A 17,046-nucleotide genomic window follows, 5' to 3' on the forward strand; every position below is an offset into this window, starting at 1 on the left:
TACATAAACATCACAGGTGGTCCCACCCACCCTACTGGCAACCAGCCGTGAAATAAATGTAAATGGAAGCGTTTAGAAAAAGGTATTGGAATGAAAATTCTATACTAACTAGTTTTTTTTTTTTTTGTAAAATTCCTATATTTATTTTACAAGTAGCGTCCAAAGTGTAGAAATCCTGACCGTTGGTATGTTGGATGCACAATGAATGAACTAGGTCCATGCTCCAAAAACATCCCACCACTCATGAATGCACTCTGGTCCATAAATAGTCTGTATTGTCAAATCAAGCGGGCCATGCCAAAACATGATGGTTAATGATACCAACCAACCAGTCTGCACACAATTCATAAAATATGGGAGCAATGCTAGGCACGGTAAGCTGGTATGACTTCTCTTCCATCTGTACGGACGGCCGACATACCGAGGGTGACTGCACCATTAATCTAGTGGGCCACAAAGTAGTTGAACCATAACCCAAAAATTAAATCAATCAGACAGAGACATTGCATCCCCATCCCGCAAATGCACGGTTGGAAGGAGTTGACACACACACACACGCACACACACACAAAAGTGTCCAATTTCAATGAGCCCCTAACATACTCGTTGAAAACAAGGTTGACATCTGGTGGATTGCCAATCCAAAAACTTTGCTAATCCACCATTTAAAAGCCAACCCCAAATTAGTTAGAGAGGCCTTTTCCCCCCCATAGTACGAGGCTAAAATGATGGTGGTGGTGGTGGTGGTGGTGGTGGTGATGAGGCAGGTCATCCAATGACTGATTTTTGGGACATGTCCCATCCATGCAGTTGCCCACCAGATCAATGATGCCAATCACCCAGCGAGGGTAGATGTGTGCTAAGCATAGCATGAAGTTGTTGCTTTCTTCCTCTCATCCATCTCTACCATAAACTTGGATGTGCTGCTATTCCATTGCCCAATTCACTAGTAACTAGAGCTGGCAGGTCTTCGAAAGGGGCCAGATTCGGAATTCTTCAAGCTGGCCAAGGGCCATGCATCCTCTCTCTGCTCTTAGTTTCTGGAGCAAAAACCAACTGATCTGCAGCCAATAAATCAAAAGTTACTTTCAGGAGAGCTCATGGTAATAGAGTTCAAGGAGCAAAAACCAAACTGATGACTCAGCCCAGTTCATCACACCAGACATTGATGAGAAGCCAGAAAATTGGTAATATGTGGAATTTCAGTGCAAATCTATACCATATAACATGAGTAGTGTTTGATCAATTTTATCCCCGCAATTAGTTTCCAAAGGTAGAGAACTTGGAACATTTAAAGGGTAGGACATTTGATCAAAGCTTTGGGAGTTTTGGGAACTTGAAATTGTGGTTGCCCGACATAGTTCAGATTTCATCCACAGAAAGCCTTTAAACAGTTTATATATATATATATATATATATATATATATTATTATTATTATTTAAATAATGAGAGATTTATTTGTTAGACCACAGCCAAAGAATACAAGGTCTAAAAACTAAAAATCAAATTACAACTTGACCCAATTAATAGGAAACTGATTGAGAATCCTTGATGCTAACACCCATTCCATGAAATGAGTCTTAGCCCTTTGAAACACCTCCATAACTGTCCCCTTTCGATTCCTAAAGCATCCATCATTCCTTTCTAGCCAAAGAAACTATAAACTCATAAGTAAACAAAGATGCCACACTTTCTTCCCAACCTTTCCTATCCCCCCTGATGGGTACATCACGCGCACTCACGCCGCCCCCCTACACACGTACGCCAGAAGGAGGGTTCCACCGTCAATCTGGATCGATGACAACGTCTAGGGAGTGCCTTCTAGTTAGAAGATGGAGTTTTAGTTCAAGAGAGTGGGCCTGATAGCCAAGAAAAGCCCATCATGGGATCTCATGATCATGACCCACAAGTCGGATTGATTTCATATTTTAGGTTTTGCTTATTTATGTTATTTAGAAAATCGTGAACGCTTTAGATTTCTTTGATTGATTTTTATTTTAGTTTACTTCATTGCCAAGTAATAGGTTACACACATGGTGCGAGTTTTGGGGTATAGGATTTTTCCTATAAATAGGCACCCTTGTAGTTCTTTTGATTAATTGAAGATTAATAAAAATTCTGCGTTTTCCTACTCTCTGAGTTGTGAAGCCTAATTAAGTGCAAAGCCCTCCCTTCATCGAAGGATTAACTACCGTGATGCGAAGCCACATCTATCCCGATTCGCCCACATCCATTGCCATCTCTACTACCCATCTTCTACCATCTCTTCTTCTCATCTCACCCCATCATCTACACTTCGAATCAATTATCTATTGCAGCAATTCTCCTCCCCACATCAGAATTTCAGAATCTGGCCCTATAGGAGGGTTGAAACTTCAGCAAAGCACCATGCACAAACCATACATCGGATCGAGCTAAGATTTGGGGGTTTTGGAGTTCATCCCTGGTTGACCAGGGCCAAGGTGGCCTTTTTCTGAATAGTGGGCCCCACACACGTGCGGCCGGGATCACACACACGTGCGTCTGGGCCATTGTTGTTGTCCACGCTTGTGGTACTTCTCTGGTTCGTCTCTCTCCTCTCTTTCACTCCGCTTTCACCCAAAATTCCTAAACTTAACCCTAAATTACTCAAATCTCCAATTTTATGCCCTTTTTCTTACCCTAGAGTTCCTCGAATTGGAATTTCTGAATCCCTTGGATTAGAGATTGATTATTATGCATGTGTGGATGATTATTTCTTATCTTTGAGTATCGTTTGGTTCATAATTTTTATTGATTCAGCCCTATCATGTGTAGGCCTGGACCCGCATAGATTCCCCTTAATTGAATGTTTGGACTTTCATGTGGGATATGAAATTTGTGTAATTGTTTCTGAACTAACGTAATCTTAATCCTGAAATCTCGCATATCATATTTAATTTCATGTCCTGCAACACCCCCACCATGCCACGCCAAGAAAAATTGCTCAATAGAACATGGAAAAAGCAAGGAGCAAGGGACAATTTTACCCTCAAAATTAGTTTGAGGAGAAATTAAAACTGCAGTATGGAAAGGGCTTTTTTACCAAAAGAAATCGTATTTCTGTAATTTCACAAAGACCCTACTTTCTATCCTTTCCCCCCGGTTCTCTTCCCGATTTCTCTATCCCCTCCTCACCATGCATCTTTCCCCAATTTCTCTCTCCCTTCCTCTCTCCAAGTGCAATGCACGTGCCATGCCCCCATTTTGATAATAAAGAAACACAGTACCCGTCTTTAAAAAATGATGAAATTTAGTGTGAAGATGTAGATTTTTGTCCCTAATTCACCCAATGCTAATTGCACAGGAGTTCACATGGGGATGTGGCAGATGTTAACAACATCAATACCAGTCATCTGGTAGTCCACACCAGATGAAGGCTATGGTTCAAGCAGGTTGGATGACCCTAACTTCCTCAATTTGGGAAAAATGAATACTGCCCACTAGTGGGCGCTGCTACCATTTAGCAGCAAGCATCATCTGGTTGGCATGTCTTCAGGTCATGCCCTATCTATGGTATGCCCCCACAAATGACAGGTCCACATCTTGCAGATGGTATGAACAATTGCTTCCTCAGGTACTCATTTCTCAACAGATCACACAGCTTATCAAGTTTTCTCCTGTCTAGCGTGAGAGGATTATTTGCCAAGCCACAATACATTTATGTTCTTAGGTTGAAGGTAGAGGTGCATTGAAAAGGACTGACCTGGATTTCTCACAGAACTTTTCTTGGTGTTGCTTGCTTGTTCTTGGACGAGCTTTGGCATGCTATACACACATGGTCTGGTTTCTCCATGAAATCTCTGGCAATATGTCCCACTTCTGCCAGCATTGCTCAAGGATTTTGTTCAATTTCTGTCTCAATCTCCTTTTCGCCGGATGAATAAAACCCAGCTTTGTATGCACTCTTCATTATTGATTTTGTTCAAGGAAAAATGAAAGACCAGAATGTATTTCCACTGAAGATGCTATCATGATGCACGCTTCATAGGCATTCCATGAATGCTCTCTCCACAGTCCATGTGGCCAGCATGTATGGTGACTGCAACCGATTAATCAGTGGGCTACCACATGGATGGGCTATACTGATAATAATGCCGGGAGGTATCCACATTAAATGTAGACCACTGAATCACATTTTGAGTTAATTGCACCTGTTTCGGGCCACCGATAGGAAGGCTATTGCACTCCAATGACCTTGATGATCAGGGCATGAACCTCCAATGCACTGAGATTTTTTGGTCTTTGCTTCAGTTCATTCTTCAACCACGCTTCAAGGAATTGGATTAATAAAGGGAATCTGCTGGGGTGCATCCTAGCAAAATCCACTAGTGCAAAATCAAATGGACTGTTGTGCTGAATTCCTACTATACAAGCTTCAAGACTAGAAACAGCATAACTTCTGGAGAGCATCGACTGCAAATAGATTGCTGCATTGCTGCTAACAATCCGGATGGCATCTTCAATGCCTTCTTTGCTGTTAAAGAAACCTCTGCAAATATATAAAATTCCGAAGCCTGTGCATTAAGATCGATAAGTATACTTCTATAAATGCACAAAACAGAATACTATGTGGGTGTGGATGTACGAGAGGGGAGACCATGTTCTCAATGTGGCTTATGGTGCTGCTCATTTCAGCCTTCAGAGCTAATCCTTCCTTACATGGCATTTGAAGACAAAGGATATCCGGAGCACAACAAATCACAATAAAACCTGCTTAAATGCACAAAAATAGGTCTGTCAAGGGATGTCATATACAAGTAATCTGGAATTTCATGTAAAATACAAGCTTCAGTTTAAAAGCTTTCTTTCTTGTTCCTCATTGTGGGAACTACCAGGTAAGGGCTCACATAAAGAACCTTCGATGAAACTTGAAAGCATGCAAGGTTGTTTAGCCGGACATCTACATGCAAATATATATACATGCATATACATGCATGCACACACGTGCACAAAAATACATAGAAACAATAATGTGTATGGAAGAACGCTTGTGTGTGCAACTTGGAATTTGGCTTATAGTGTTGGAATGGCATTTGTAAAGGGCCTCAGCCACTCTACCCAAGTGTCACCACCAAGAGGACGGCTTGATGAAACACAATGAAACCCTGGTGCAGCACACTGGGTGCGGACAATGCTATGTCATGCGACGCGCCATGGTGGGATGACCAAGACAAGATAGGCGCAGTGCATGCAACTAAAAGGCATTGCCAAACCCTAAGTCAGGGCAATCTTTGCAGGTTTTAAATTCAAGGATAAAAGGGCAGATATAAGCTCAATTTAGTGGTTTCTATTCAAGACTTTAGTTGCACAATCCTTCTAATTGTGTGTCACTCCCACTTCAAATTGCGCTTCTGCTCCCACTTCCTGGCTGTTTGTAATTGCTAATATTTTGAAACAACACTTCCACACTCCTGGACCCAAATCTCTTGCCGCTCTGCTTCATGCTTCATGCAACTTATATTCAAGAGTGAAGAAGGCACTAAGATAGAAAATACACTATGAATCCTATATAATTGGGGGGAAACTCAAAAAGTTCTTAGAACAAATGGACCAAAAGCATAGAAATAGGCCTGTGTGGCAAATATATTTGATCACATGCTTATACTATCGAAGAACCAGATAAAAATTAGCCTTAAATTTCAGGTAAAATGGCTAAAAATGTAAATACAGCTTACTGTTTTGACTTTTGAGCTGATACTGCCATAGATGACCATGTAAAGCATGTCATAGAGATGTTTTGAGCTGATACTGCCATAGATCACCATGTAAAGCATGTCATAGAGACTTAAAAGTTATTTGTCCAAGAACAGGAAGAAACTGCTCAATAGATTGAGATGAACACCATGCTGCAAAATTCACCGAGAAAACATTCAAATACTTCACTACAGCTTAATAATGGTAAAGATCCAAAAAAGCTGGAAATATCAGCTCGTCTTTGTGAGGGATCTCTTACAAGGGTGACCAAGTGGCCCCTTCAAATCCAGGGAAGGATTGTTACAGAGGGCTCTTCTTAGTGCTATAATGGTGTGCATAGTAATTGAATTTTCAGAGGGCAATAAATTTTTTCTGGGTGGTTGCAGAGAATATTAGATTTCTTCTTGCAAGGTCTGTCATGATGAAAGAGTTAAAAGGGGTGAACATTGTGCATCTCCAGAATTTATTTATTATTATTTTTTTAGTGGTTATCCAGATTGAGCATAGGTGCCTAGAAGGCTAATTTTGCAGTTCCTTCACCAGCCCGGTTGGTGGAAGCTAAATTTTGACAGCAGCTCAATGGGGATTGGAAAATCCTGGCCCGTCCGGTATCGGTGGGACTATCCCGAACCAGCATGGCGAGATCAGGTTGACATTTTCGGGGGCCTTTGGCATTTGGTGATGCTAGTTTTGTAGAGGTGATGGCTATCAACATAGGGGTGTCACCTTTTGGGGATCACCTGCTGAGTTCCCTCCATCTTGTAGAGAGAGAGAGAGAGAGAGCAGGGGGAGGGGGGGTGGTTTGGACGACCCCTCTCTCCCCTTCTATATTATTCACTAAAAAGGATATGACAAAAAATACCTTTTAAGTAACAAAAAGACTGAAGCAGCATAACAACCATAACAATTAATTAACGAAAGAAAAAAACTAGGATCAATGACAAGGTAGGCCATACAATGGTAGTACGATACAAGCTGCATTCACATCCATTAACACTCTCTCAAGTTAGAGCATAGATGTTGTCAATGCCAAGCTTGGAGTATTTGCGTGTAGACTGATCATGATTAAGAGCCTTATTGAACACATCAACAATTTGATTTTGAAACCAAACATATGACGCAGAAATTTCACCATTGGAGACCTTCTCACATATGAAGTGTCAATCGATGTCAATATGTTTAGTTCTCTCCCGATAGACCAGATTGTTTACAATCTAGAATGTGCCTTGATTGTCACAAAACAAACGCATAAATAGATTCACTTCAAACCTCATCTCCCGCGATAGCTTCTTGATCCACATCAACTCACAAGTAGTATGAGTCATTGCTCTATACTATGCTTCAGCACTTTACTCTTCCATGGCTAGATTTCCTCCCACAAACGTGCGATATCCATAGTAGACTACCTATATGTTAAGGAACCTACCAATTTATATTAGAATACCCTATAATCCAAAGATGATTGTTCTGTCTATATAGAATTCCTGACGTTGTGCTCCTTTAAAATACCGCATAATCCGAAAAATTGCATCCATGTGAAGTACCCCCAGAGATCTAATAAACTAACTCATCATACTCACAACATAAGATATGTTTGGCCAAGTGATAGTTAAATAAACAAGTTCCTCAACCAATCTTCAATACCTCCATAGTTCAAATACATCTTATTGATCACAAACCAGTTTGTGATTTAGATCCATTTGTGTATCAACATGTCTCTATAAGTTCTTCCCTCATGTAATCATCTGTTCTTTATGCCTCTAAATTTCTTTTAAATCTTTCTGTCAATCAATAAGCTCACCAAATCTCTTAATTGCTTTGATACCATATGATTTTTGTAGATTAAGAGTAAAAAATAGAAGAAAGGAGAGAGAGAGAGAGAGAGAGAGAGAGAGAGAGAGAGAGAGAGAGGGAGAAATGGGATAAGAGAGAAAAAATTAGGATTGGACGTCCCCGTTCTCCCCTTTTATATTATTCAATAAAAAGAATATGATAAAAATACTCTTAAGTAAAAAAAAGTAAAATAATCTCTACTAAGCAAGGTGTTCCGTAACGGAAATGGTGGCTGTAACGGCCGTTACGGCCCGAATCATAACGGTAACGGTGGTGGCCGTTACAGCCCCCGTATCGGCCGTTGCGGCCATTTTTTATTTTTTGAAAAATGCACTTCCTGGACCGTTATGGGGCCATTACGGCACATTTTTCTGTAACGGCCGTTACGGCCGTTTCGACCCCGTAACGCATACGGTTATGACCGTTACCGTTACGTAACGGCCGTTACGTAACCGATTTGGAATACCATGCTACTGAGTCCTAAACCATAACAACTAATTGACTAAGGAAAAGGACTGGAAACCCTGATCCATAGTTCAAGGGGTAGACTGAGTGAAGATACCTCGTTTCAACACTGAGGTCTTGGTATCGATTCCCTAGTGGGGGTGGCTAACAGTGGAGTGTGTGCTGACAGTGGGTGTCTACTAACAAGCTAACTGAAAAAAGATAAGAAAAAACACTGGGAACAAAGACTAGGTGGGTGCGTAGTGGTATGGCCCACATTCACATCCGTTAACACCTTGTAAGAGATATTTTAAGTGCGTTGGACTCTTTGTTAGCCAAGTTAAAGTCATGCAATGCAGGATGCTAACTCTTAAGCATACTTGCTTGCTAAGTAGTGAGATTCTCCTACCTATCTCCTTTTCAGGTCTCATTATCTATTGTCTTACTGGATTCTTCCATTTTATAAATTTGTCATCATCTAAAAAAAAAAAAAAAAAAAAACCTCATCTTAACAAAAATTAGGGCTAGCAGTGTCGAAGACTTTAGAGACATTGGAATTGCAGAACTATCCAACAATGATGTGGGAGATTGCTCAAATTTTACAGTAAAAAAATCAAGCAAAAACAACAAAATGAACAGGCAATTCCAGGAATATGCTTAGCTCAGGAGTAAATAACATGAAAACCTAGAACTGCAGGATCTTATGTCAATATCAAGTAAATCAACAAAGAGTTCCAATGTCATATTTATAGCACATAAAACTAGAAAAGGGAAAAAGAAGGAAATGCAAAATGCTCTAAACCAAGATCACACTGTCAAAACTCTATCAAACCTTTGACTTTCATATCTGAGGTAAATGACACATGCTGTTTGATTGTTGTTTGTGCTTTCATCTCTAAACAATCTTGAATAAACAGTTCCGAATGGCATGCAGTCAAATCATCCATGGATAGAGAATGACATGCTGTTTGATTGCCTAATGGATGTGAGTTTCCGACCAAAAATCATCCATGTCAGGGCCCAGCAGATGGAAGACCAACATTTAGTGCAGTCTAGACTTTGTACCTATGCCAAGTATCCTCCAAGAAATTTTGATTGCCTTCCAAGAAAAAAAAAATGTATAGTTGTCATTAACTACCAATATAGGTAAATGTGGTGCACATATATGAGTTTTGGATCATTCATTCATCAGAGGTGACCCACCCAAGGTGGATCAAAAGATCGTTGTGATTTTCAACTGTCCAAGCAACAATAAATACTGGAAAACTCCTCCCATCAGAGGCTTCAACCATCTGATCAGTGTGACTTTTGCCGTATCACCCGTCCATGTTGGAGATCAACAAGTATTCAATAACAGCCTCTTTCTAACAGTAGCCGTGTTACTGTTACAGCCTCTTTCTTTCTCTTTTCTATTTTGAAAAAGAAAATGCATCGACCCCTTAACAGACAGGCCTTTATGGCACCCTAACATGTAACAGTTGCCACCTTTACCGATGTGTAACTGTTTTTTTTTTAATTTTATATATATATATATATATATATATATATATACACCTTGATCAACAGATGACCTAGAATGTGATCCCTACCATGTCCACCCAAGCTTGAGCTTAGTCCAAATAACAAAGACCCGAAGGAGGGATCTACACAACTAAAGCATGCAAAAGATTTATCATGTTCCTATTTCAATGCACCTATCCATGTGTTTGCGAATTATTTCCTCAATCACATTATATAGACAATAATTATAGCATCAGTTATGGCATTCATAACCAAGTAAATAACATCCATAAACCAGCCAGTTAAAACACCATGAATCTATGTTTGTTTTAGGAGTTTGCTTGAATACATCCCAATGTATTGCAATATGATACATTAGGACTTTAGCCATTGGAATAGGGTTCTTTTCAATGAGCCAAACTGTTTGTGATAGGGCTTCCCTTGGATGGGGGATGCCCCAAAAACCTCTCTGACTAAATGTGGTGACCATCCATTTTCAAAGCAAAGAGAAATTTTCAAATGGTTAAAATAATCGAATTTGAGAGATTTTATTTGCTGCCTACCCACCATACAAGGTACATCACATGGTATAAACAGTTTGGATGATGGGAAGACGACCAGATTCAAAGGCTAAAGTCCTAACATATCATTTCGTAATGTGTCGAGATGTATTTGAGCAAACCTCTTTGCTTTAATCCTACCCAAGTTGTTCCGTATCCGTTACAATATGCCCGAAAAGGCCGATACGTATAGGTAACGGCCATGACCGTTACGCAATACGGGAGTGAAAAGGGGCAGTTGGTTTTTTGAGACCGTATCAGCCATTACGGTGGCCATAAAGGCTGTTACAGGGCATAACGACCGTTACTCCCTTAACAGTCGAAAAAATATCACTTTTTTTTTTCTATTTGAATTCATTTCTCTCCTCTTTTTCATTTTTTCTCATTCCAAAAACTCTCTTATATAATTTTACAACATATTTCGACCACTCTTACTAGGGGTGCACGCGGGTCGGTTCGGTCCAGTTCTGGGGTGAAACCGGAACTGGACCGTTAGCACCCTAGAACCGGACTGGAACTGGACCGTGAAAACCGGTTCGGTTCCATGGTTCTGGGCTTTGTAAAATCCAGCCCAAATTCAAAAGCTACACTGACTACCAACCTATGAAAAGTTCCTCACATGGAGCTGCCAAATTCAGCCGTAAAATAGTCAAGTCTGTGACGTACAGGGTCAAGTCAGCACCTTCATCAAGCAATGCCGAGGTGGCAGATGGCTCTACAAAATTTGACATGTTTTAAAGAATGCGCTCCATCCCAAGGGACCATATTTGGAGGGTTTGGATTTACTTACATGGATCTAGAGTCTCAGATAAGGAGGAAAATGCATATTGTATTAAAAAGACATCCTATACAATGCTTAGGTTGAATGGTTGTTCAATACCATTCAGGTTATGAGTTAAAGCAAGTGGGGGGTGCAGTTCAGTGATCTAAACAATTCGTAAAATCTTAACCCTTCACTGGTTGGTGAACGAATTGACAAATAAACATAAAAATACAGTTCCTTTCAACCAAGAAAAAGGTCAAATGTTATACAGGTAGGATCTGCCAGTCTGGAGGACTTTTTTGTGCAAGATCCACCCATAGTGAGGCCTATCATATCAACATATTGGAAATCCAAACAATATGTATTTGGCCCGAGCATGTATGCTACCTCTAATTAAAATTCGAGGCAAAAAATAAGAATACATTTCTCATACACGATGCTCAATAAACCTACTGTTCAAGTGAATAAATTTCACATTTTCACAGCCCCACTGCAACCACAAGTAGTACCATCACTAGAAGTGTGCTTAAAAATTCCTACACCTGATACTCCCATATAGAAGCAGGGCAAATCATATTGAGTGTGAACCTTGAAGCAAAGACAACACCATGTTTTGAGTCCACGGTTTGGATCAATGGTTCGGTTCGGTTCTACATGCCCCTAAACCGGAACCGAACCCTATCCAGCGGTTCTTAGATTTTTGGAACCGGAACCGGTGCAGTCTAGAACCAGACCAAACCAGACCATTGAATCAGTTCCGGTCTGGTTCCACGGTTCTACGGGTTCTATGTGCACCCCTAACTCTTACTATAGCTTTTAAGATTAAAACTGTAGATTAAAGTGATTTGAGTGAATAGAATCTTCGAGGGCATTTTTTTTCAAAAAATTGAAAAACCAGTATATATACTTTTTTTTTTTTTTTTTTAAAAAAAATTCTAGTTCTAATGCTTGATTGTGATGTGTAAACATTAGATACATAATCATATTAAACAATTCACTAGACAACCCGATACAACACTCTCACCAAAGAGTGGACCGTTACACTACCATAAACATGTTCAAAACAAAAAATAAATACATATTTGAAATATTTATATTATTCTTAATTTACTATATATTTTTTCAGAATATTTCGGGCAAAAAAAAATAAAAAAATCAACCGTTACGGGGTCGTAACAGTCATTACGCCCCCATATCGGCCGTTATGGCCGATATTCGTATCGGTAATGGTGTTGATCATTACGACCACGCCACCGTTACCGATATAGAATATCTTGATCCTACCACGCGAGTATCAACGACATCCTTCTAATCCTGCATGTTCAAATAGAGCATGCACCCGTTCTATGACAAAGTTTTTTAAATCACAAAACTCAACAATCCGAAATCAAACTGAAGTTTCTAGAAGGATAAGTGCTCAAATCCCATTAAGATGCATCAGTAGACAGTCATGTCACTCATTTTCCTCAAGGTCCAAATAAAGACACGCTTTCATCTTTTGTCAAAAAGTCGCATGCTTTTCTGAAACTATTGCTTGCTTCGTTACTGAACTTTCCTAACCTCTGTAAATAAGGGCCTTCATGTAATCTTTTGCTTTAGACCAAAGGCATCAGCAACTGTAAGTGCTAGTATGTATAAAGCACACTCTTGTTTGTCAAATTTCAATGGGACAAAACAACTTATGATATGGTTCACACAATGAGATGGAAAGTTCACCTTCAAGTACTAGCCATGAAGTTGGAAAATGCAAGCTTAAGTACAAGTCATGAAAATGGATTGTTCAAGCTAAAATGAATTCAAGTTCTACTGCACTTCAAGTAGAAGAACAACTGAGCACTATTGAAGATTCAAGTAGAAGATTCGAGCTTTACACTTCAGTGTCCAGTTTTCTCAGGTATAATTGATCTTAGAAAGACCTTAGACTTAGGTACTTTCAAATGATAAACTTATACGAGTTTTTATACTTTGGTTAGGCTTTAGTTCGACTATCTAAGCCTTGGTTCGACCAGTCTAAGCTCTAGCTCGACCAGTTAAAGAAGGCCCTCGACCAGTCGAGCAGGGTCTTCAACCAATCGAAAGTCTGTTTTATCCGATCGCACCCAAAAATTGAAATTTGGTTAGATGTTAGACGAGTTGAAGGAGACCTTAGACGAGTCGAAGCAACAGCATGTCAGCCTATAAATAGAGGCCTTATCTCAATCCGAAATTACCAATCCAAGCCAAGAAAAGCCTCCATTTAGAAAGAGAGAAGTCCCCACTATCATCAAGCTATTGCATGGTATTTTATATTTTTGTTTATATACCCTTTGTTTTTAATTCTTTTATCTCTTTTCATGAATCATATGTTTTAAAGAGAGTAATCACTCTTCTTTTGAGATCTAAGGGATTCAAACAAGTAGCTCGTGGTTTGAATTAATTTAAAATCAATTTAGAACCTAGAACTCTTGTTTGTGTTACTGGACATTGAACATTTACTTCAAGCGGAGCGGTTCTACGAGCTACATCAAGAACGTCTTCAAAAAGAAAATAAGTATCATTTTATATCTTTGTATTTTGATTTCTTTGAGATATCCAGAAAATCTCATGTATTGGTTTTAACTGAGATAGCTAGAAAATCTCAGCGTGGGGTTTTGTTTGTGATAGCCCTTCTAAAATCACAATTGTATAGGTTTTAAGGTGAACCTTTGAAAACCTTGTTTATTAGTGAACGTCAATATCACATGGGTTATGACTATTGGGGGTGGAGCAGGTGTGGCTGTTTGAAAACAGTTGGTGTACACACCGAACCACTGTAACTCCTGGTGTTTGTGGTGAATGATTTAAGTTTTGTATATGTGATGAATGATTGTAATTTATTTATGCATATGTGGTGAATGCTTGTAATAGATGGCTCTTTTGTCTCTTGCTTAGTTCGTGATCTTGATCCTTACAAATGTTCATGAAATCAGGTTGTCCTACCTAAAACTTTGTTTTTGGTGTAAGGTTATCCTACGAACTAAGTTTGAATTAATTTCTCAATACTACTGCTATTGAGATTTATGATTTATTCTGATTTATTTATTATTTCAGTATTTTGAGTTTTTATTTGGCATAGTCCAATTCACCCCCCCCCCCCCCCCTTTTCCAGGACTCTTAGCTCACCTCTTTAAGCAACCTTTCTAATCTGATACATGACCCCATCTAGAGAGGTCTGGTTGTTTGCTTCAGGAAGATCCTGTAAATGTAGCTGTAGTCTAACAAGGTCCAGCTTCACTGGCCCTAGATGAAAAGTGTTGAATGCAGCATGTCAGGCTGTGAACCAGGTTGTCAATTAAGCTGTTTAGCATCCAGCCCAAAGTCATCACTTTACAGATTTTCCATATATGAGAAAAGCAATATCATAAAGGAGCAAATCAGCTGATAATGAACCTTGCCATGCTAGCATGAAATAGCTTCCTATCCTAGTACAACTCATATTTCCAAAGTCAAATGTGGATTTTCAAGCAATAATTAACATTCCAAGGGGCATACCACACATAACATTTGGCACAGTGATACATGTTAAGAACCACGCTCAGGTCCTAAACCCTCCTAGTGGACAGCCACCCAAGTCCTAAAATCCTCCTGCCACATCAGTTTGCCAATAAGCGGTCATTTGGCTCCCTGGAATCACTGTTGTCAAAATCATTATCATATCACAAATCATAGTAAGGGTTGAATCATATCGAATCACAAATCATAAGATTTTTTATGATTTTCTTAAAAATTGAACAAAATCTGCAAAATATAAATAAACCAGAGAAAAACTCATTAGTCATTCATTCCCCATCCATATGCACAGTTATACCCCAATATCATGACAGTGTTAGATGATTCTTGTCTTTTCTTTATCTTTTGTCATTCAAGAAATTTACCTTAAAAGAATTCAAGAATCCTTTAATAATTTATATTCTTTTTGCCTTTCTTTAGCATAGAATCACATTGGAAAAGCAGCACTCAGTCATGTAAACCAAGGAAAAAAGATATTTTAATTTAAACCATCATTATTACAACATATATAGGTCAACATGATTACAACCATTTATAAAAACATTCCAATTAAGTCATACATAAATTTGGTATTTCAACCAATTACGAAGTAAGAAATCATAAGAAAATGCAAAACCGTAAAACGTTTAAGAGAATATCCACCATGTAATCTCTTATAAATAAGACAATAAAATAATTGTCTTGTACTAAATGATTCTTAAAGCCCCCACCAATTTAAAACATTTAATGAAAGCTAAAAAAAGTTTAAAACAGAAGAGAACGAGTACAATTTGAATCGTAAATTGTAGGATTCAAAACATAGAATCATAGGATTCATCTGACAAAGGGATTCAAGGTGGGATTCAAATCACTTTGCTTAAAATTCGACTCAAATCATAAATCGTAAATCGTAAATCACAAATCATAGGATTTTGACAACACTGCCTAGAATCTTAAATAGACCGTGAATTACTTTCCGGTCCAAGTGAAAGAGATGATGGCTATGTTGTTTGTGTACTAGAAACGCCATTCTCGGGAATCCAATTTTTTTGTTTGGATATAGGGAATGGAGAGTAGAGGAATCTTCAAAGGGTTCGTGAGTGAAAGAGATTCTATCTATGGTGTTCGGGTACTGGAAAACCTATTCTCAGGAATCCAACTTTGTGCTTGTATTAGTGACAACCCACAGCATGTTTAACTTTTGATTCACACTTCATTGCGACGTTCTCAATGAACATCAATTTCTTGCCTTACTATTGGGAGCCAAATGTCACAGAGCTGCAGTCAATCGCTTGATCTCAGACAATGTGCAGAAAAATACATAACAAACATAAATTCACAAATATTTTGAAAAATTCCTGGCTCGATCCAATCAAGCTGAAAGAATAGAAACAGATAACAGAGTTACAAACAATTCAGAGAACAAACGGCAAATTACCATATGTATATGCAATGAAAAGAGCATTTAAATTCCTTCGAGAATCCTCCGAACAGGTGTGAAAAGAATCCATGGCACGTCCTGGGCCCATCATACCAACAGTTTAGATCACCAGACCATGGACCACACTAATTCTGACCGATCATACATTAACTTCCCATTTGGTCGAGCCCCATCCGTAGCCGGCCCTTTCATCTCAACCATAGATTTGATGAGCATCACATATGGGTAATGCCCCACTGGTCTCTCAAACGGAAAAACCTAGCCATCCAATATTCTTTCTTTTTTTTTTTTCTTTTTTTTCCTTTCTTTTTAATCTCAACCGTCTATAGGCGTGAATTCATGGGAGTCCACGGCCCTGATTTTCTCATCTACAAAATTTCGAGCCATGATCGATCCACCGCAGGACCTTTTAGCTCAGTTGTCTATATCACCGAATGGTGAGCCCCATTCGTACAGACAAATCCCAACCTTCAAAAAACTATAACAATCTACATTTTTAGAGAGAGAGAGAGAGAGAGAGAGAGAGAGAGTACCCTACGGCCGCGAAGTGGGTGTAGGGAGATCTTGGAGGAGATGGAGAGCAGGAGAGGAGTGCAGAGTCGTTTTCGCATCTTGGAAATGGAAAATCGAGAAGGAAACTGGCGGCAAAATGGTTGAGGGGGCTGGAATTAGATGATACGCGGCTGCGCTGTATACTCGAGCTTTCAGTTCTGACAGGTGAGACCTTTATTTCGGCAATCCAGGCCAATGGTCTTTTCTTCCCATCCTTTGATGGACTGTGGTTTAAAAATTTTAAATTACCTCCGATAAGGAGACAAATGCATCGACGGTCCACATTTAACTGAAAAAAAAGCCCCATATTAATGGCTGAGATCTTCCATCGGAATGGCCGTGCAAATTCATGGTCCCACTTTCACCTGTCAGAACTGAAAACCAGCGAATACGATCTTACTCTCGGAACACGTGTGAGCAAGGTATACATGTGAGAGATCTGAACGGATCATCAGGATGGATCTAGATTGGATGTTGCTGTATCAAAAAACTAGGGGATTTTTTAATATGCTGTTCTCTCTATCCAAGGAGAATTATGAACGGTTGAAAAGGTGGTCAGGTTTTTTAACCGTCTCTATTTTTTCACTAAATCCTACGTTGAAATTATCCTAACTTCTTAACCTTTGGATATTGAGACATCCATTGCAGGTATGCAGGGCCCCCCAGGACATGCTCGGATCTCGTGCATCAGGCCTTGGTCACACGTGTACCTCGTGTAACTTTGAATGGT

The 17,046-nt window shown here is 39.3% G+C and overlaps 1 protein-coding gene across 8 annotated transcripts; it reads right to left on the reverse strand.

Moving 5' to 3' along the window:
- Positions 1-255: 255 nt before the first annotated feature.
- Positions 256-16,486, reverse strand: LOC131240927 (uncharacterized). Of its 8 annotated transcripts, none has more exons than XR_009168909.1 (4): positions 16,298-16,484; positions 4,620-4,732; positions 3,798-4,511; positions 256-1,061 (listed from the first exon to the last, which is right to left on the reverse strand). XR_009168909.1 is itself a non-coding variant. In XM_058239468.1 (3 exons), the coding sequence occupies exons 1-3, from the start codon at positions 15,853-15,855 to the stop codon at positions 4,387-4,389; spliced, it is 357 nt and encodes a 118-aa protein (XP_058095451.1). In that variant the 5' UTR covers positions 15,856-16,275; the 3' UTR covers positions 4,097-4,386. The 8 variants fall into 8 exon arrangements, 1 of the variants encoding a protein (XP_058095451.1); XR_009168907.1 differs by having other exon boundaries at positions 3,798-4,536; XR_009168908.1 differs by lacking the exon at positions 16,298-16,484 and adding an exon at positions 5,698-6,539 and having other exon boundaries at positions 3,798-4,536.
- Between the last annotated feature and the right edge of the window lie 560 nt (positions 16,487-17,046).

Source organism: Magnolia sinica, chromosome 3 (assembly GCF_029962835.1).
Source record: "Magnolia sinica isolate HGM2019 chromosome 3, MsV1, whole genome shotgun sequence".
In the NCBI taxonomy this organism is placed as follows: Eukaryota; Viridiplantae; Streptophyta; class Magnoliopsida; order Magnoliales; family Magnoliaceae; genus Magnolia; species Magnolia sinica.

Coding starts and splice junctions, on each gene's coding strand:
- LOC131240927 (XM_058239468.1), bottom strand. CDS start 15,855: ATGATGGGCCCAGGACGTGCCATGGATTCTTTTCACACCTGTTCGGAG. Junction 4,733..15,761: donor TTTCATTGCATATACATATG/GTAATTTGCCGT, acceptor GCATTTAAGCAG/GTTTTATTGTGATTTGTTGT. Junction 4,537..4,619: donor TAAGCCACATTGAGAACATG/GTCTCCCCTCTC, acceptor CTTAATGCACAG/GCTTCGGAATTTTATATATT.